This window comes from Pocillopora damicornis, chromosome 4 (genome assembly GCF_964200805.1).
Source record: "Pocillopora damicornis chromosome 4, jaPocDami1.2, whole genome shotgun sequence".
In the NCBI taxonomy this organism is placed as follows: Eukaryota; Metazoa; Cnidaria; class Anthozoa; order Scleractinia; family Pocilloporidae; genus Pocillopora; species Pocillopora damicornis.
In genome coordinates this window covers 24449142-24470072 of record NC_142673.1, presented here as the reverse complement: position 1 = coordinate 24470072, position 20931 = coordinate 24449142, and the positions used below count along the sequence as shown (strand labels likewise).

Here is a 20931-nt window from a genome sequence, read left to right as displayed (position 1 = left end):
GGTTTGACCACTAAGTTTGTTGAGTTGTCCATATATTTTTGAGCAATAATAAATAATAAACGTGCCAAGTTATTTAAAAAGACAAGAACCGGAAATTGACTTTTTACGTAATTTTTTCAAATTCAATTTATGCAATACACATTGTTCTTTTAGCTGTTATTTCAAGGGAAATCCAGTATTGAGTTAAAAAAAAGAATAACATGCATCTGCATGTGATTTATCTGCACTCAGAGAAAGCTTTCAAACAAAATTTAAAATTTTGCGGTTCATTTTAGCTTCAATATCATTACTTCAAACTGGCGACAACGTGTCACACTGCTTTCAATTAAGATAACAAAGACCACAGAGATAAATATTCCTTCACAAAAGAAGAAAAAATTGGATCGAAGTGAACCCTTCTGAAATAATAAGAGTCGGTTTGATTGACGGTGGAAAAGAACGTAATTGCTGAAAAACAAAACGACAAGGGATATTGCTCTACTATCTGTATTTACCATTGACACAAAGAAAAATTAATATCCCCGTTGGGCCCATTAAAAAGAAAAAAAAAACAAATAAAACTCAATTAAGGTGCTTAAACAAAAGAATAGAAACGATTGCATGGAAAACGACTTAACATATGCTAAAACGGCTTGCACTGTAAATGCTGATGGTAAACGATTGTTAAACTTGAGCGCACGGAAGCAACATGCAGCACAACGAGAACTCGACGTTCAACTCGTTCACAGATCTCATCAACACAACAACACGTCCGTCGGAAGAGAGGTACGTCTTGGACCACTGGGCTTTTAAGTTTTTCTCTTATTTCTTTGGCATTGCTTTTGGTATTTTTTCGCTTTGCTGCCTTGTTTTCATCGTTCGACAATGTAAGCAGCCATCAAGCAGTCGGAGCATCCACAGTCGCTTTACAACTGTTCAACTGTTTGTGGCAGCGGCTTTGAAAGAAGTCGCGCTATTTTGGTCCCCTTTGCTGTTAGACGGTGAAACAACTGAAATAGTATTAATAACACTACTTGTAGATTGTGTCTCGGTAGCGCTGATTCTGACTGCTTTTAGCATTCTTCTCCTCATATTGCTGGAATCAACCAAAATATCATTAGCTCCACCGAGGCTCCAAAACATTTGGGTGTTGCTCGGATTTACAGTGGTTCCGACCGTAATTATGCTCACATTCAACCTGTTGGTGCTGTACGTCAGAGAAGTTTGGTACCTCGTATCCTATGTGACAATTCTCGGCTGGGGAATATTCATCTGCGTTGGTTACCTAATAGCAGGACGCAGGATGTGGCGAAACCTGAAGTCATCGCGACAGCTCGGAACATCTTCGGGAGATCGAAAGCTCAGAAACATAACCTTCCTTGTATTCGTAGCACCGTGGATCACTGCAGTATTTCTAATTCTCGACGTCTGCCTCGCTGCCAGCTTTTACGAAATGTCATCAGTGGCGGTCACCGAAAAGGAAATCTGGGAGAGATATACGATAGCATTTTTGCTCCAGAGCTGCGAGTTTACAATTGTGCTTCTGATATTCGGAGTTGTCGTAAGAACTAAGTCTGGAAAAGGTTCAGTTGATAATGCTCCAACAGTACAGTTAGGAACATTTTTTGATGAAGAGCCAAAGACAGGGAACTAAAAAGATGACAACGAATATGGAAGTAAAATCATCACACCAAAGTAAGACATGGAATTCCTGTGGGACGTTCTTTCTTTCCCACACAAGTAACTTTAGTTGCGAAAAAAGAATTCAACTATAATAGCAATTAGATAGCAAAACAACAATACAATGCGAGTCGACTGAAAATTTAAAAAATTCTTCAAAAGAGGGAGCTACTACATAGCCAGCGTGACGGGTACTCAGTGACGTAAATCTAGAGCGCGAGTTTGTAGGGACGTTGTGGGAAGAGGAAAAACGCACCTCTTTCGAGCGCGCGTGCTCGCTTCTTTCACTCGAGCGGTTGCTACACAGAATGTTAACGAGGTCGAGCCTTTCACCTTGAGGACACAACTGAGATAATCCTCAACTGAAATTATAATAACTTCTCCTGCTAAATTTTACCTTTCAGTGTCACCTAATAGTTAATATATAATCCTTGAAACGTAATTTTTTTATAGCGATAGACTCTTTCTCAGAGAGCCGGGTTCAATTTACGTGGTGATTTCATTCGCAAACTTTACAATTCAGCGCACGGTCTATTTAACATGATAAGGCTTTTCAATCAATATTTACCAGGGACAAAGGTTCAAGGGATTATGTCCTCGCTTGTGAAAAGCCACTTTTGTCGCGTAGTCGGTAGCGACACAACCCTTTTCGGGTTGGCCCTTATCCAATCGAGGAAGACAGTGGTAAGGAATATGAACTTAAAATAAAAATTACATCATGAATGGTCTTATTATGGAGTTCAACAATCAATAACCACTTCGTGAATATTCAATAAATAAAGAAAATATTTTTCTCGTCTCAGTTCTTTGAGAATGACCAAGGAAAGATAATGTTAAAAGGTCAATGTTAGTAAAAAAAATGATAAATTGATTGGCAGTTTTTGCCATGAAATATTCCAAGCACGCGATTTTGATGAAAAGATGTCACCTCCTTAATTTCAGTCAGGAAACATAACTATAAAGCAGAGATTCAGCAATTGTAAAGCACACCAGATAAGTAAGGCTAATGCAATAACCTTCCAAAAAGATGCTCTGAATTCTCTTTTCAAAGTCTCCTTCGCCTGAAGTTAGAACGCACTTCTTATAAATTGGAATACCGACGATATAAATAAAGTCAATTTCGAACTCTCGTTAATCTAAAAAAAAAAACAAAAAGAGAACAAATAAACACAAACTACTCAACAAAAGCAATAACAATCCGAATGCGTGCATAACAATTAACGAATCTGCAATACACTAAATTTAGCTTTCATCATTCATTTTGAGCATCCTTGCATGACCATTAAGTGTAGAAAGCCATCGTTAACTTCTGAAGTAAAACCTGTCACAATACATGTTTGTATCTACTGACATTAAAGTTTGCCTTCAAAACGTCAATCTATTTTAGAAAAGGAACGCGCAATTGAACAAATTTGCATCAATTGTTCATGCGCAACTGCAAATACCGATACGTTATTAAAAACTATGGGTCTAAGTCGACGCACAATCGCAACGAAATGAAACAAAACCAAACCTGGACGCAAGAAACACCACATTTAGTTTCCACGCCGAGCCTTATGTCATCTACAAGCGTGGAGGAACTTTTAAATCACTGGGCATGGAAGTTTCATACTTATTTTTTTGCGGCATTGTATATCGTTTTCGCAGTGAATTGTTTAATTGCTTTTGTTCGCCAAAGTTCAAGATCTGTTAACATGAGCGTTTACCGGCGTTTTACGACAACGCAACTATTTGTGGCCGCCGTGGTAAAGGTTGCAGTTCTTCTGTGGTGCCCCTTCTTAGAAAGAGAAATTTCCAAGGCGCGCTATGTTACCGCACTAGTGTTGTTCAGCTTTTCAAAGGCCTTCAATCTATCAGCCTACAGCATACTTCTCCTGGTTTTAATCGAATCAACAAAGGTTTCAATCGCGTCGCCGCGCCTTCAAAATATTTGGGTGTTACTAGGTTTCACAGCTGTCTTCACGGTAACCCTTGCTACGTTCAATTTGCTGGTACTGTTCGCAGACAAGGAGTTTTGGCGCTTTATCTCAGATCTGGTCCTCTCTACATGGGGAGGACTAATTTGCTTTAGTTACGCGGTGGCTGGGTATAGAATTTGGCGCAACCTAAGATCTTCGAGAGACATGGACAACGGTCGAAGAAATAGAACGCTCAGGACCATAGTACTCCTGGCATTTATATCATCTGTGGTGACCGCTGTGTCTTTCACTCTGATAATCTGCGTGTCTGCGGGCGACTTCGGCGCAATAAGAGGATTGCAACTCAAGAAGGACTCTAATCGGGCCAGATTTGCTGTAACGTTCTTGATGAGAAGCTATGAGTTCGGTTTAGTGCTATTAATCTTCGTAACTGTTGTTAAGACGAAAACAGATCGTAGTCGGGTAGAGGACGCACCATCATTACCGATGGGAACATTTCTAAACAGCAGCACCAAAGGGTAAAATTTTCGTCCCCCCTTCCCACTCCCCCCTCCCCCTCCACATAAATACCTCGGTTCTAAGCAACTGTAACTGCGGGGACATAACATGCTCACGAATCTGACGTCTAACCTTTTTATTTCAGCAGTTTTCTCCCGCACTTTGTCCCCTCTCGTTCGTATTTCTTGGAGCTGCAAACCAAGATATTAATAAATTTAATCTTACATAACGCTATATCTTTCGTGTTAAAGCAAGTGTTCTCTCTTGCAAGCTAGAAGGATTCGAGTCCATCCGCGTTCATTTTGTTGTGTTCTAAGGTAGGATACGTTCCCACAATACCTCTCTTCACCCAGGAGTATAAATGGGTACCACAGAACTGTCAGCCAAACCTGACGAAATTATGTGGGGTGGTGGGGTAGGTAAACTGTGGCGGGCTAGCATTCTATGAAATACTCCATGTCACTCCCAACCAACCCCTCCCCAAGACGCCGGGAAAGGTCCGGAAGCTGTGCGATTCATTCTCGTATGTGAACCTACACGTACCTTTTTTTTTTCAAACAAACAGAAACTTGCTATTTACCTTCTTGCGATTTTCGTCATCTGAAGCCTCCTTCTGACCCACAACTCGTTGTTTTTCCTCCTGCAGTTCTTCAAGTTTTTCCTTAAAAAATACGCCAAAAACCTAAGCTTTTTTCTTTTTTGTTTATACTCATTAAAAAAATGCGAAAGAGCAGTGGATGAAAGTCCACAGTAATAAAGCGATTCCACTCACCGCGATAGGGGCTAAATCTTCCTCGGCTTCCTGTGAAACGAAAGTAAAACAAGAAAAAAGGACTCAGTTTACCAAATTTCCTAACATTTCATTCTGCAACTGTCAAGTGAAAGCTAAAAGTGATAAAAGACGACACTGGTCTTGATTCATTCATTGTGCAATGTGATTGATCTAGAATACTCGCACCCCCCACCCCCGTCTCATTACTAAATACTAGCAAAATCAGAACAAATCGGAACTTAGTTATCGTCGATCTCCAGCGCTTACATCGTTTAACAAGTACCTTCTAGAAGTTCTCTGCAGTTCCAGGTGATATTAACCTTTGCTCTGATTGAATGTTGCGATTAAATCAGTTTTTGATTTACGAACCTCCATAGAAAAGCGCTCCAAAGATCGATTGCCATTCTTATTACTAAGATATTATAGTATTATCGCATTATTTCATAGGATTATATGTACTTGGGAGGATTAACTTTATGAGCAATGAACAGTTAGCGACTAACGCTTTCTTTGCCTTATCCCTATATAGGTGCATTTCTTAAATGTTTCTACTTACCTTAATTTCCCTTGCAAAGGCATTGTTGTTTGCGGTGAGTTCGGCTTTTTGTTGTTCTAAGTGAGTTCTCGTCTGCAACTGAGCTTTCAATCGAAGCTATGGAAATTCAGATGAAAGAAAAAGATAGAATAGATTAGATGAAGCAGACAGGCAGAAATACTTTTCGAGCAAAGTTACCTTTTGTGACTTGAGCTCGTGCACATTAGTCTCCAAGTCACTTAGCTGCCGCTGCAGTTGGCTCAACTGAGTTCTTTTACGATCAATGTGGTTATTGAGCGTGTCACTACGAAATAATAAGAGTAATAATAAAACGCGGTAACACTGTTGAGTGACATAAAATCAAGAACGACCGGAGTTAAAAGAATTCCTCTATTTCCAGGAGAATAAAAAAATCCAACAGAACAGTGGGAAAAATTCAATAAGAATTAACTGAAAAGCGGGCAGTTCTGAATCAAAACTAAAAGAATCGTCTTTATAAATCACTTTGGCTGATCAAATGTGAAATAGAATATTTTTGCGCGCAAAACTGCAGTAAGGGGAGACCTCAGATCTAATCTTAAATCAATGAGGAACCTCCATGAGCCATGGAAACAATTTTTCTTAGATAGAATAGGAGAGATGGTAAATTCTGGGCTCGACAATAAACCAAACGAAAATATTTCGAGAGGAATCGCGCCCAGACCTTCCCATTCTTCGCTCCAAAGCGACACCATTAAGCTACAGAAAACTCCAAAGTGAACTAGTAGGTCAATATTTCAATCATATGAAACAAGGGTCTCAATGTACATATTGTTGGGATCAGCACAGTCGAAAGCAAATTGAAAGTTTTGGTGATATTGGTACTCACGAGCGATCTTGTCTGTCGGTGATTTCATTTGAAACTGACTGCATGGTTCTACCTGGCGCTAAAATAAGGAAAATAAAAAAATTAAATAAGTGAACAAATAATTACCAAAAAAAAAAAAACGCCAAACAAACGAAACAGCCTCCCCCCCTCCCTAATTTTCCCAATTGACTTAGAGCGAATCGACTAGTTGCAAACGATTTTTAAGTTTTGACTAAAACAAATTCTTGTGATCCAATTGGCAACAAAAAAATCTTACCAACTCCACGGAGTTTAGACTGCAGCAAAGATATATTCTTGTCCATTTCCTTCAGCTCTGACTTGTATTTGTCCAACATACGAATGTCTGGTTCCATATCTCGAGCACTCTGCGCCTCGCTTTCGGTCAAACTCTGAACATCTTCAAGCTTAAGAGAGGAAGAGTCAACAGTTAGGTTTATGTCAGTTTGGATCACTGTACAAATGAATAACACAGGCTACTATGGGAAACAACTGTCTTACATAAAAAAAAAGCAAGAACAACTTAAAATAAAAAAACAGCAGTGCAAGGTGAAACATGAAGCCTTACATTGCGAGAAAAAAAAAGCTGATTTGAAAGCAAGACAGGTGCGTCAAAAATAACTTTCCCTGCAAAACTCAACATTTTTCGTTTTACCTCCGTTATCTTATCCTCAATTCTTTGTATCTCACTTGCGATCTCTTCCAGTTTAGATTTGGCCTCAGGAATTCGGTTGTTTTCCAGTTTTTCCAGCTAGAAAAATTGATAAACAGCAGGTTATGTCTATGGAGATGACCAGTAACTAGTTACTTGAGTTACATGCGATTTTCAAAGTTCTACAATCTATCTATCAGTTGACAGACTGTCTAATTGATGAACTGGCTGACTGACTGACCGACTTACTTACTGAAGGACTGTTGGACTGACGGCCTGATGGATTGACTGACGGACTGAGGGACCGACTGATTAGCTCACTGAGTGATTGAGGGACTAAGTGACAGTCTAACCAACCCATCGGCCGACCGACCGACCGACCGACTAACTGAATGAGTGAGCGACAACGACCAACTAAATTGTCCGAATGATTCAAAAACTGTGTGCAAGGCACAACGTTGTTCATACTTACAGTTTCTTTTGCTGGGGCCAGCTCAATGACGCGATGAAAGCGTTTTTGCTCTTGGTCGAGCTCTCTTTCCATCGACTTTCTTCTCTCGGGGAGATCTCGAATCTTATTTCTCAACTAAAAATTAGAAGAAGGACACAGTGAACCCCTGAACTAGGGAAATTTTCTACAGTTTAAAAATGTGAAATTTGAACAAGATCACAAAAATGTTGACAGAAATATGTTTACTTTGTCCCTCGAAATTCACGAGCAATTCAACTATTTTAATAGCCTCTAAATCGCGCGAACGCTTGTTGGACGATTTTACCCACATGGGGCAAGTTTCTCAAAGAGTGCTTAGAGCGAGTTTTCATGAAAAAGTAATGAATAAACAACATACAATTTCTCCTAGCTCGAAATCATCCTTCATTTCCATGCTACCATTGCAGAACTGATGTTTATCAAAGATGAGTTTCTCTAGTAAAGGCCTCCTGGTTTTCGCAAATATCCCCAGGAAAATTTATGAACTAAATACCTCTGAAACAAGAGCAGCAATCTGCCTGTCACTATCAAAGGTTCTATGACACAGAGGACAGCCACTTGAGTGGACATCTTCACTATCCAGTTTAGAAACATACTTGGAGTAGATTTTCTCCAATGAGCCGATGATTCCTCGTTCACTATGAAATGCATCAAAGCACACAAATAAAACTGTGAACATGTCTGGTCTTTGAGTCTTGCAACCCATGAATACCATTGCATTTGCCATATTTAGTGATACGATAAGAATCTACGGTTTGCTATGCAAGTTAGGCGTAGTCGTTTATGTTGTCCTTCGGTAGCATTTCAAAGTAGCAGATAGTTCCCAGTGAAAATCAAATGCGACTTAAAATTCGCCGATCCACAGAATCATTATGGACAGAAAACATTTTGTAGCACAGCTAAATAAGGGAAGATGAGTGGTGATACACTGGTACACAATGTTACAAAACAAGGCAGCCTCCTACCTGATAACATCAATCACGCTTGAGTACTTACTCTTGTAGATTTTCAATTCTGTCCTTGATGGTTTCCCTTGTGGTGTTGTAATCATTTTCCCCACAGACTTCAGAAATTTGCTTTTTGTGCCGCTGTGCTTCTTTCTCTTTGTCTTTTAGGTTTTCTCTGTTTAACAATAATTACGTCAAGACAAGTTTTAATCGTCTAACTGGACACGTTTCAATTTAGGCGTACCATGGAAGTACAGTGTATTCATGGTTAGTGCGCTCGACTCCGGATCGGGTGGTCCGGGTTCGAGCCCTGGCCGGGGTCATTGTGTTGTGTTCTTAGGCAAGACGCTTTACTCTCACAGTGCTTCTCTTCACCCAGGTGTACAAATGGGTAGCAGCAAATGTGCTGAGGGTAACCCTGCGATGGATTAACATCCCATCCAGGTGGGTGTAGCAATACTCCTAGCCGCTTCATGCTAAGAAAACCGGAGTTAAGCACCGGCCCCATGGGCCACTTGGGCCCGTATAAAGGCTTTACTTACTTACATTTTCTCAACCACATGATTATTCAGTTTTTGTCAGAAAGGAAACGATCTTAGTATAAGATTTCATTTTCAATGTTATTGACCAATGTAAACTGGGGCCACTGAAGAACGATGGGCAGGCTGATCATTCGCATAAAATAAATCAATACGCAAATTAGATATCCTTCGGTTGGCCGCGCTTGCAGCGCAATGATATTGAGCGTCGTACAATCAAAACCAAACAAATTATCACAGCCAATCAGAACAAAGCTTACATCACGAGGAGCTAATAAGTGCTCAAAGTAATTAGCTAAACACGAAGCGCGGTTGAATGCAGCTCACCTATTTTTGCACCTGATTGGTTGAGAGCGGCACGAGTTTTCCTTACCTATCACGCTTCGTAGTGAAATAGAATCAGTCTAATGCATTCCCAAAAGGGCCCCCGGTACTAAGTTGAAAACTGTTTTAATGCATCGTTTGAATTGATGCAACACATCATAGGCCATGTTTTACGTGCGTAAAGACAAAATTTTGAAGCGCAATGTAAACGAAAGTGTACTGTGTTTCGTCCCATTACATTCAAGACTTCAGTGCTAACGAGTACTACTTACATAATCATCCTTTTACGCGTTTGTGTCGAAGAAAGCTGTTGTTTCAGTTTCTGTAGATTATTTCTGGAGTCTTTCAATTCTCTCTCTTTTTTTCTCAGGTGTTCTTGTAGTCTCGTGTAAAGGCTCTCTGATGAGCCCCGTCCACCAAACGTCGATTTCAGGTCTTCTTCGTGGCGATCCATGCTGCATAAAAAAATGGCAAACAAAAGTAGTCTAGTCCAGAGCTTTGCAGGTTAAAGAGAAAATAAGGGAAACGGATCAAGTCATAAAATTCATTTACGGTGTAAAAAATATTTATCCATGAGTCATTGCGGCCGAAATTAGGGATTAGTCATCATTTATCGGTGGGGGGTGGGTGGTGGTGGTGGTGGTGGTGGTGGTGGTGGTGGTGTGTGGAGGAATTGGGGGGGGGGGTCACATGCTTTTCAGAGGGAGTGTAAGGGTATCTGTCGTCTCTAAAAGAGTCTAAAGAGGGGGACTAAGAGAACCGACTGCCAATTAACTGCAAATGAGGGGGGAGGGGTGGGGGGAAGGAAATCATGAAACTATAACAGAGCATCTGGAGGGAGTCAGTAAATTTTATCGTGACAACCAAAATCCTCCAGCCCGTCCCCTCCCGCCCCCGCTCCCGCCACAACACTTTGGTTACGATGGTTTTATTAACCACTTCTCAAGAACTTTTTGGTGTGCATTGTCCTTACATTTTTTGTATAGCATCCTCTTTGTTGTTTTTCTCCTTGGAGAGCATGTCCAGTTTAGCCTGTGTGGTAGACTGCATGTGCATAGCCTGCTGTTCTTCCCGTAACTGGCGCAGTTCATTATCAACCTTACGCTTTTCAGTCTGAAGTTTATCAATGTCTTTACCCAAGTCATCTACGTTACCACTCTTTTGAGCATCTTGAAGATCCCTTTCCTAGAAGTTAAAACAAATATTTGCAAATAACCCTATTATCTTCTTTCACATTCCCTTCAAGTATCAAAGTAAATACTGATAATGAAACCTTCTTTGATATTCTTCATTGGTTTCAAAAAGAAAGAAGGGGGGTTGGGTAAACGAGTTCTTTGTTATTAGCGCACATCTGTAGCGCTGGTTAAGATGGTTAAAAGCTTTAAATCCGTTTCCGTGCTGCATTCTTGAAAACTCCGGGTAATGTGGAAGGTACCGTAGATGTCTAGATAAATATTGCTTTAACTCCAGCTATAGTAGCAAGCTTCTCATAGCAAACGCACCGCCCTCTGTAGTTCCTCCTCCAATGTCTTTAGTCTGTTGGCTGAAGCGTCTACGTTACTCAATTCCTGGCCGATTTGTCTCAGCTTCTGTTGATTTTCTCTCTGTTAAAGCAAGAACAATATTCAGTAAGAAAGTAGAATATATAAATTAAAAGCACACATATAAGGGAGGAAGAGGCAGACAAACACAATAAAACTATAAACTAGAAATATTAAATGGTTTGAAACCGGAGATGTCAGTTGATCTTGCATAGTGATCGTTTAGGTGCGGGAAAAAAAGTTCCGCTGAAAATGCTTCATTACCATGAGTTTGGTCTTGAGTCGAATAGTTTCCTCGCACTGAGCTTGACTTTTCTTCACATCATCAAGCTTCGCTTGTACTTTGTTCAAATTCTCCTCAAATACTTGCTGTCGAATGTACAAAAAATTGAAATATTACAAAGGGTACTGAAGACGAGTAGAACAAGAGAAACGTCAAGAGGGCTGAAATAAGATTCATTCTTTACTTTAACTTTGCCCTGCGCGCGAAAAAACGTGTAAACATCGTTTTTCAATTGATGACAAAGCTCTCGTGGAGTCTCAAAAGTTTCTTCTAAGTCTCACGCTTGTAACAAGAAGAAAAACATTTTCTTTGTTTTTATGCAAAACAATCGTCAAATATGAACCTTGTGTAATATTTTGTCTGGCTAACCAATGAGGCCTCTACAGCTCAGTTGGTAGAGAAGCGCAACACCAAAAATCAGGACAGACACAGGTTTGGATCCTTACGAGGTATCAGGTATTCATTGCTGTTGTTTTACTTTGTTTTGTTTTAGTTTTCTTTAAACGATAGTGAAACAGTTGAAGCATTGTCTTCGAGTTTTGGCCTTGCAGAAAGCCTTAGGTACAAATAATGCTTGTATTAACGTCATCTAAAAACACAAGACAAAACGAGACAACTTAACAAGTGCTTAATAAGGTGCAAGATCACCGTTTGCTCTCCTATTACAAGACTAACTCCTTACTTTTTGACGTTTTGCGTTTTCAACAATATCTTGGAATTTCCTCTTCATTTCACCAATGAACTGATCTACTCTGTCCTCCGAAAAAGGGCCTTCGTCATAACCTTCATAAAATACGAATATGTCAAATTGTAGTCAGCGTTAAATTACCTCACCTGTAGTTAGATTTAGCCTTAGAGATTGTGAAGGAAAAATTTGTTTGAATAAAAAAAATTGAACAAAAACATTAAAAAATTCTGGCATGCCTGGCCTGTAAACATGCATCTTCAAAGCTTAACCCTGTTGTTGGGAAACGAAGTAACTGAGATTATTACTTTCCCTTCTCAAGGGTTTCAATAACTTTTTCAACGAGCAGCTGCCGATAGGTGTAAAAGACGGCTCTGCCGTCACGCGTAACCCAAACACGAGGGCCTCAGTGCTCGCAGGCTAAACAAACGACAGTGAGAGATCTTATGGGCAGCGGTAGACCGCTGGTAAGCGACTTTCACTGAAACACCTGCCTTCTGGATGGGATGTGCCTGTGCATAAAAGTTAGCCCCCAGCATTTCATCAGATCCTACCTAGAAAGACGTACTATGAGTGTAAAGTGCTCCGCCAACGAACATTGGCAACACGACATTGGCCAGCTCCTAAGAATCCAACCTGGTGCTTGAAGTCTGATCCACGTAGGGAAACTTTTGACCACAGAGATTTTGAAAACCATACCTAACCATTATCTGAAGGGAAAACCTGACACTCCGATGCAGAGCATGGATTCAATACACAATTAAAACAAAGTGTTCGCTACTTTACCTTTAAAGCCATAATCCTCAGCAATCTTTAAAATAATCTGATTTCTTTCGATTAGATTCTCCTCGTGCCTCTGTAAATCATATAATGCAAACTTATATTAAGTTCTGTTTGTTGCTTCAAATGCAGTCCTAGTCACAACTGTTACTTCTGAATTTTCTCGCGCACGGTGAACAAGTATCCTATCTAGGGAGGGAGTATCAGTACACCTTGTCGCTTCAAGGTACAGCAAAAAAAAAAAGCAGGATAAGCTCTGGCTTAGCTCAAACGCTGACTTTACCATTCACCACCTCCAGGAAGCTGGTGGAGGTACATGTCTATTTACATTAAAACCCCTCCACAAAGCCACTTTGGGAACAAAGATTTAGTGACGTGGCTGTTACAAGAAGGAAGAAATAAATTAAGCTTGAATGGTTCGTCCATTTGAGAGAGTTGTTACGCATTCAGCTGCTCATCGGTCAGTAATTTAAAACTGATCATTGATAAGAGCTAATTTTAGCAATTGGAACGCGCTTTCCCGGCTGTCACGGCTGTCGCGCCGTTACTTAGAGGTGGCCTTTGTAGAGAAGGTAACGAAAGAAAAAATGAATGGACCGTCTACAGATATTGCAGGGAAACTCCAGTTGTGGAGAAGAAGCCTTCGGTAAATGTACCACTTAATTTCTTGTTTGTGTTTCTTTAGATGTAAACCACCGTTAGCGATGTGGTCTTACCCACATGCACGATGCACGCGTGTCGTATACAACTACGCGAGTTTTTCGGTCACCTTCTTACCTTTGCTTCCTGTTCAAGTTTTCCATGGTCCAACAACAACTTGTTTCGTTCCTCATTAAGCTTTTGCTGATCTTTGAACAATTTCTGTAGTTTGCCTTCACTCTAGAAGGAACAATTGTATGATCATGAAATACACTTTTTTGCCATTCAACATCAGTATGCTTCGCAGTAAATGTATGTTTTGCACAGTAGGAAAAAAAAAACGTTTTCAAAAGAGCTTACATCACGCAAGTGAAAATACAAAATTGATTACGATGAACAAAATAACCTTTTTTCACATGTCACAACTGATTTACCTCCTGTAAGATTTTTTCCTTCTCCAAGACTCTACTTTGAAATTCAGAAAAGAACTTGTGTAATTCTTCCACAGAACCTGATGGATTGTTTGGTAATGAAAAATAATACAGCACCTGATCACTAGGGTAGCCCTTGACAATTGCATTAATATTTGGCAAAAAGACAAAAAAAAATGCTTCTTATAATATAGTGAAGTTCTCGCATTGCTGAATTTCAGGTGCACTATTAACGTAAGTTTACTGTAACATTTTTGGTTTTTATTAAATTCTTTCCTAACTCTGTCACTCTCAAGACCTTTTAAAACATCTAAGAGTGATGAGCATCAAATTTCTCCTTACAATATCACCCTGAATCACACGTTAAGGTAACGAAAATAAAGGAAATGATCACCGACTAAAAAAAACTCCTGATTGTTAAACAAGTTCTTCTGGTCAGCACCTTAAGAAATGTATGGAAACAGTATGGAGAATATGCATAATGATCATAGGGTGTAAAAGGCTTAAAAAGAAATTACCATCAACAGGATAATTGATCTTGTCTTTCAGGTCTATCTCTACTTTCGACAGCTGCTTCTTCTCTGTCGACAAAGACTCTAAAGTACAGAGGAGAAAATTTATATAGTACTTAAGTTACATGCACATGTAGTTCATTTCAAACGATTTTTGTTAACTGGAATACCTTTGACGAAAAAATTTTCTCAAATAAAGAAAATCACGAACTTCTAAAATATGTCACCCAGGAATGTTTATTAACTTCTCCAAACTTCTAACATACTTACTAACTTATAACCTCCCTTCGCGGAATCCGAAGGTCTGAGGTTCGATTCCTCATGGGAACTCAGAATTATTTCTTTGCTCCACGCTCGTGACAAGACGAAAAAACATATTTCTCTATTATACAACCTACTGGTATCACAAGTGATACAATTTAGTATTTGTCTTTGGCAGGCGTGGTAATGCATCTAGAAACTCACAAATATAATATTTTCCACCGAGGTTCGACATTGAGACAGTCCTTACCAACTTTTTTCTCTAATTCAAACACGTCATCAGCAATTCCTGCCAGTTCAGCTAACCTCATCTACAACACAATAAACACATTGATTTCGGAAGAAGCTAAACTTGTAACGGCAGCCTATGTATAATCATTGTACAATAAGTAAAAGTGATGTACACAAAGTCAGCCTTCATTACCTCCACTGGTTCAAGTTTTGCATTCAGCCCATTGACCGTATCTTTAGTAGCTACAATCTTTCCTTTGCTTTCATTCATCTCACCCTCTATCTGTGAAAATCAGAAAAATCAGATTATCTTAATATAAGTTAACATGTCAAAGGTGAAATAAAAAATAAAATAAATTATAAACCCTTCACATCCCACATCAGTATGTATTATCTCCATACTGTTCTTAACACATTTCCTATGTTGCTGAAAGGGAGAATTTGTTTAACAGTAAAGAGCTTCTTTTGTTGGAGGTCATTTCCTTTTTTTTTTCCTTGTGACCTTAAAGTGTGATTCAGGGGGGATATTATAAGGAGAAATTAGACGTGAGTCACTCTTAGGAGTCAAAGGATTAAATATGATCGGTTCGCTTGTGCCAGACTTAAGCACTATTTAGTCAGTGTAATACCCAACATGATCATGGTAAGTAAGTTGTGGTGGCTAATAATAACAGCAAATAGATGATTTGATAAAAGTGATAAGTTTTACGCCACAGAATTTGCTAAAAAAATATATCATGACATCACTGAGAATCCTTTCTACCAAACACTAAAAATAAACCAAGCATGAGATTCAGAAGAAATAGACGGCTGCATTATGTGTAAACACAAAAATGTCACAAAATTTGTTTCAATAAAAATAAATCAAGATTGAAAAGCAGTGTAATACCTGAACTGCTTTGTCTTTGTTTGCTTTTAAATGAGCCAGTTCTATAGAATACTCTTTCACAGTTTGAACCTGTAAATGTATAATTATATATTGAAACACCAAAAATTCTTCCTGTATTTGTAATAGCAGATGGTGTAGAATTGCTTGTTTAGTTTCCTTGCAAGTTATGTACTGGATATTCACTTCTACATGAATGTATATATGGTTTAACAAAACCAGGAAACCATAAGGTGCAAGCAATGGTACATGTAGTCAGTGAGAATCATGGCTGCATTCTTAATCCATATACAATATATTACAAAATTTTATGGTATTTTACACACTTAAGGTATCTGTTGGCTGAGTATCAATGAACACTGTGAGCCTATGAGTCAACTGAGAGTCCATCAAAACTCAGTCAATATGTTGACAGACTGTTGTTTGCCACCTTATTCAAGTTGCCACCATCAGTCACTACTTGGTCAGTATGTCAGTTGACACTCAGCCGACAACTGTGGTGCTGCGTTGGTGGGAGAGTATAGCGGGTAATTTAGTGTTAAAAACTGAGTTGAAAACATAAATTGGCCACCATTAAGAGTTAAAAGGCTGATGTTTTGAGCATTAGCCCTTTGTCAGAGCAATTGAAGGAATTGTGGTTTGTGTGTGGGTTTATAAGTGGAAAATAAAGCTATGTTATTGGTGGGAATATGGTGACAAGAAAACAAGAATAAATTAGTTGAATGAAAAGCACTTGTAGTATATTTGTATTGTTAACTATTATTTTGCTGGAATGACAGCCATCTCTGGACCTCTTTCCCTCACCCACAAGGAACACAAAAGAAGAGTTTCCAAGGACTAGAGAAAATAAGTATTTGAGTAGAGAAGACAGAACTCAGTAGCAAGAGCCAACCAAAGTGTCGGCCAAGTGTCTGTTAAGTTTTAGCCAAGTGCCTGTCAAGTATCAGCCGATATAATTATTGACTGACACTCTACAGATACTCAACAAACAGATGCTTTAAGTATACATGATACAATCTTGCTATTTTACTTCTCATCTGGCATCATGCAGAGAATTCTTTCATTGAACTTTAACCCAGATACATAACTAACAACAATCACACCATTTAAAATCGCACAAACCTGTTCTTTTTGAAATTTGCGAATTGCCTCCAAAGCTTTTATGTATCTAATAAAAATGTGAATTAAGAAAAAGTTAAAATCAACTTCTGCAAAAATCACTTACTCAAATAAGAATTCTAGCTTTACCAGAACATGCTAAATTAACCAACTAGGTATTGTAAGAAAATTCCTACACTTTTATTAAAAGCTAATTTAACTTGCTACAAGACATTTCTTATGTTATCATTTAGAACCATATTAGTAAATTTATTCATTCAATAAAGGTACTCTGTAGACAAGCACATACTTCAACATTGAAAAAATATGCAGTCATATGAATTACATGCACCATAATGATTGAATTTTGCACATGGGTCACTTATTTACTTGTGGTACCTCAAGGGAGAGCCCTTACTGGACACAGGGCACTTATTAGGGACAGGACAATTATTTCTTTGTAAGAAAAAGCAGAATGTGTGAAATAAAGTTTTTTGTTGATTACCCAAAAATGAACAAAAGCAGAAACTGTAAAAGGACAAATATACACTCAGTAAATATTTTCATCCTAATGAAAGCAAAACAGATTAAAGTCACTCATTAGAATGAGGGTGCTTATGAAGTTCAAGTGCTTAATAGAACAGAGGGTGCTACTTAACAAAAACAACTTTAAGGGGGGCATCAAGGGCACTTGATCAAATCATTACCATACTTCACACATTATGTACAGTAATCATGTATACCGTGTGGCAGCAAAGATTTCATCAAATTTTTGTTTGAGCACTTTTCCTTCACTAAGCGGCCTGTAATTAACAGAAATGCATGTTCATGTTTTTCTCATCAGTTATAAGACTCTTGTTCACTAATATGGACAATATGAGGGAATGTGTATAGTTTCTCACAACATACTTACAGTATTAACATGAAAAATGAAACCAATGATAAGCTATTACTAGTACTGTATAATACAACAGGCAAACAAGCCTCCAGTACAAGCAAATTAAGTTCTCAGATTAGTAAACTTAAGTACTTAATGAAACTTACACTAACTTGGGAGGTTTGCGTTTTACTCAAACATAGGACAGAAAATAGGTTGGATGGAACAGGCAAAATGTGTGGCATGTAAGAAACTACATATAATTATTGCAGTATTTCCACTTACTAGTAATTCTCATAAAGACTCCTTCAGGATCAATTAATGGACTTAAAAGCTGATGTACAAATTTGTTTTAATAAATGTTATTTTTCAGGTTTGAAGAAATAATTTATAATAAGATAACTAAAGTAGGAATAACATGACCATTTACAATTTAAGTGCACTTTGGCCACATCTATGTATGATGGAACAATCCCCTGATAAAAGAGCCAAATGGTCCACTAATATGGAAAATATTATTTCTAAAATCAAAGACTAGAAACAAAAATCAACAAAACAATCTAAGCCTTGCAAAAGTTTACAGTTCAGCTATATCATGGTCCTTTGTGCAATGTCAGTTTTCCTTCACTTTAGTACAAATCTTCAATTTACCAATTTTGTCAATTGCCTACCAGTTAGATTCCTCTTGATGGCAAAAAATCACATTATCCAACACTGCTTTAGATACTCCAAGAAATGAAATCATCTGAAATAGCATGCATAAAAAATCAGCTATTTTGCACTGACTGCATGGTACACAGAACTAATTATCATTTATTCATAATTGAAAAAATGTACTATACTTATAATCTAGTTATTGCAACTTGCCATAAAATGCATAAACATCAAGTGTATACATGCATGTGCTTACCTCTCTGTTGATATCAGCACACTTTGAGCTCAAACTCCGTCTCTAGAACAGGCAATCAAAAAAAGTTTTTCATGATTGCAGGAAAATTCACTGAGTGTCCATTACAAATTAAAAAGTTTTTTTTCTATAACTCTTTCAATGAAGAAATTGTGAACAGTATGCTGTCTAATAATTTGAGTATAAATTTTTCCAGGGAGTACAGTGTACATTACCTCTCCATGGACCTCCCTCATGACATTTCCCTCTAAAGTTTTTGTTTCAATCTTTTTACCCTATAATGAAAAAACAAATGCATTAACTTTCACATTTGATTTCAAAACACAAGACTACTATCAAATGTCAGTGATGGTACTGTGGGTGTATCAACAACTATCTCTCTTTCAACAACCTCAAAATTGTTTGAAGAGAGCATAATCCATCTTCAAACTTGTGTAATGTTGATAAATATCCTAAGTGTACATACTTTTTGCAGTGAAACCAATGTACGGGTTACAACAATAGGACTACCAGTGACGTCCCTGAATTTCAGTTTTATTTGCCCACGTACTTCTTGCTCACCTGCAACCTTAGTTAGGAGAACAAAAATTGAATCATGACAGCTCTAACATGAAAGATGGAAATTTTTATAGGTAATGTGTTTTGACAAGTCTTTGAATTAGCATGGAAAATTATTTATAAATGGAAAACCATATAACAGATTCATGTAATGTTTCATTATATCAGTTGTAACATTAAAATCAAAAAGGTCTTTGACACAGTAATCAACTTCATGTCTCATATCTAAACACAGCAACCCTAAAGGAACTGAGCAGTGGAAAATGTATAAAGGCAGATACACTCTAAATAAACCAGCTTGTCAATTGGACCTTTAAATATAAAAAGTTCTCCTCAATCTTTCTCCTAGAGGATGGCTACAGATCTGAGTACAGTTTTCTGTTAATTGCACCCGTCTCAGAAAAACAAAGTTGAATACATTACCTTGGGGTCATGCACAAATAAACTTTGTTTGCTGCCAGGAGGCATGTCCCCTGTGGCCATGTAATTCAGGCATTCAATAACAGACTGTAAAACATAAGACAGCAAAAAGTAATGTAATCAGCTATAATAACAGTTAGGGATCAACTAAATTGTTTCAAAAATTGTTACTAGCTATATTTCCATTAAATTATTTATAGCTGATCAAAATAACTCTTTGACTCCCGTGAAAAACTAGCAACTAATTTCTCCCTACAGTATCAATCCTGAATCAAACAATAAGGTCACGAGAATATAGGAAATGATCACCAACTAAAGAAGCTCTTGACTGTTACAAGAGTTCCCCTTTTCTGTGAATGTAAAGAGAACAGGATGGAGAAAATAAGTACTGTTGCTAAGGAGTGATGGGTGAAAGAAAGTTACCGTCTTCCCTGCTCCATTAGGTCCAACAATCAAAGTTAGAGGCTTCTGAAACTCGATAACACTGGGTTCCATGTGGGAATAACTACGGATTCCCTGAATCTTCATCTTCTCTAATGATGACATCTTGCCTAGAGGTGATTTGCGCAAGACCAGAGGTATGAGTGTAGAGCCACACCTAGTTATCTACCAGCAGTCAAGCCTAAAATCAATAACAGCCTGCTTAATGTAAAATGCACATGTTTCTTGTCTATATGTAAATTTTTAAAACTAAAGTATACCTACATTAATAAATAACTGATTAAGTAAATTAGGCTAATGTTTTCAGTAGTAGTGAGTGACATTTTGGAAACCTGAAAGGAAGTCACAACCAGAGAGATGATGATGACTACATCATGGATTCTTGACAACTTCCACTGAAGTTGTCAAAATGTCAGCTCTGACATCAATAATTATCTTATTAAGGAGTACATTATATGGGCTCCTGGTGCACATGATTTTCTATGGTACATGTATTTAGTCCACCTCCCTAAGGCCCATCACATGTCAACATGCTTTATATTGAGGAAGAAGAACTCTATGAAATGGCCACATGAATACATGCAAAGAATGAGAGCTGGGTCAGATTCAAAATCACGCCCACTTTTTCAATCTCAATCCCACCCATGTTGAGCAATATGTTTACACTGGTAAATTTATAATCCTACTGCTCAGTAAAATAAATTGCCTCTACTTGCATATGGTTCTGATTTTCCGCTTTAGTAACCAAAACGAACTTGTAAGACACACAAATCTGAGATCAAAAGATAATCTCACCATTTGTTTCCTTCATTTCTATCTTAAAAATTCTCGTATGCATTCCCACACCTACGTCGATCAACCAACAGGCAGGGTGGCCTCACCAGTCAAGGAACAAGGACATTTAACAATTGGTTCATGCTTTTGCATGCACTATCGAGCTATGGAGCACAAGGAAAGTTTGGAGAGCACAAAAGAAGCGTAAGAGTTGCCCAAGGCAATAGCCAAGGGCAACTCTAGCTTCTTGAGTGCTCTCCAAACTTCCCACGTGCTCCATAACTCGATAGTGCACAGCTAGAAGCATGAACCAACTGTTTTATAACATAGCCGGTGGAATTGTGCATCAAATCCGACGCAAAATACAAACAACAATATCAGAAGTGATTGTTCGCGGACTCTCCTTT

The 20931-nt window shown here is 38.3% G+C and overlaps 2 protein-coding genes across 4 annotated transcripts in view; one reads left to right on the top strand and one right to left on the bottom strand.

Annotated features, from left to right (window-relative positions):
• Positions 1-20931, bottom strand: part of LOC113683551 (DNA repair protein RAD50-like) — a 30021-nt gene that overhangs the window by 8410 nt on the left and 680 nt on the right. For 2 of the 3 annotated variants that reach the window (XM_089205692.1, XM_089205689.1), the window contains exons 2-32: positions 19733-19931; positions 19313-19396; positions 18798-18899; positions 18547-18606; positions 18335-18376; positions 18096-18169; positions 17291-17350; positions 16572-16617; positions 15453-15521; positions 14757-14846; positions 14583-14643; positions 14078-14155; positions 13563-13639; positions 13267-13368; positions 12496-12565; positions 11707-11807; positions 11006-11110; positions 10703-10804; positions 10174-10385; positions 9473-9655; positions 8387-8512; positions 7884-8028; positions 7373-7486; positions 6904-6999; positions 6508-6655; positions 6252-6309; positions 5582-5687; positions 5405-5500; positions 4849-4878; positions 4657-4737; positions 4209-4267 (exon numbers count right to left, since the gene is read on the bottom strand). In XM_089205692.1, the coding sequence (XP_089061818.1) occupies positions 4209-4267; positions 4657-4737; positions 4849-4878; positions 5405-5500; positions 5582-5687; positions 6252-6309; positions 6508-6655; positions 6904-6999; positions 7373-7486; positions 7884-8028; positions 8387-8512; positions 9473-9655; positions 10174-10385; positions 10703-10804; positions 11006-11110; positions 11707-11807; positions 12496-12565; positions 13267-13368; positions 13563-13639; positions 14078-14155; positions 14583-14643; positions 14757-14846; positions 15453-15521; positions 16572-16617; positions 17291-17350; positions 18096-18169; positions 18335-18376; positions 18547-18606; positions 18798-18899; positions 19313-19396; positions 19733-19855 (2900 nt within the window). In that variant the 5' untranslated portion in view covers positions 19856-19931. The remainder of the gene's footprint in view (positions 1-4208; positions 4268-4656; positions 4738-4848; positions 4879-5404; positions 5501-5581; positions 5688-6251; positions 6310-6507; positions 6656-6903; positions 7000-7372; positions 7487-7883; positions 8029-8386; positions 8513-9472; positions 9656-10173; positions 10386-10702; positions 10805-11005; positions 11111-11706; positions 11808-12495; positions 12566-13266; positions 13369-13562; positions 13640-14077; positions 14156-14582; positions 14644-14756; positions 14847-15452; positions 15522-16571; positions 16618-17290; positions 17351-18095; positions 18170-18334; positions 18377-18546; positions 18607-18797; positions 18900-19312; positions 19397-19732; positions 19932-20931) is intronic. The other variant, XM_089205691.1, reaches the window with a different exon arrangement.
• On the top strand, positions 108-2448 carry LOC113683550 (uncharacterized). The gene has a single exon (XM_027200802.2). The coding sequence runs from the start codon at positions 689-691 to the stop codon at positions 1631-1633; it is 945 nt and encodes a 314-aa protein (XP_027056603.2). The 5' UTR covers positions 108-688; the 3' UTR covers positions 1634-2448.

Coding starts and splice junctions, on each gene's coding strand:
- LOC113683550 (XM_027200802.2), top strand. CDS start 689: ATGCAGCACAACGAGAACTCGACGTTCAACTCGTTCACAGATCTCATC.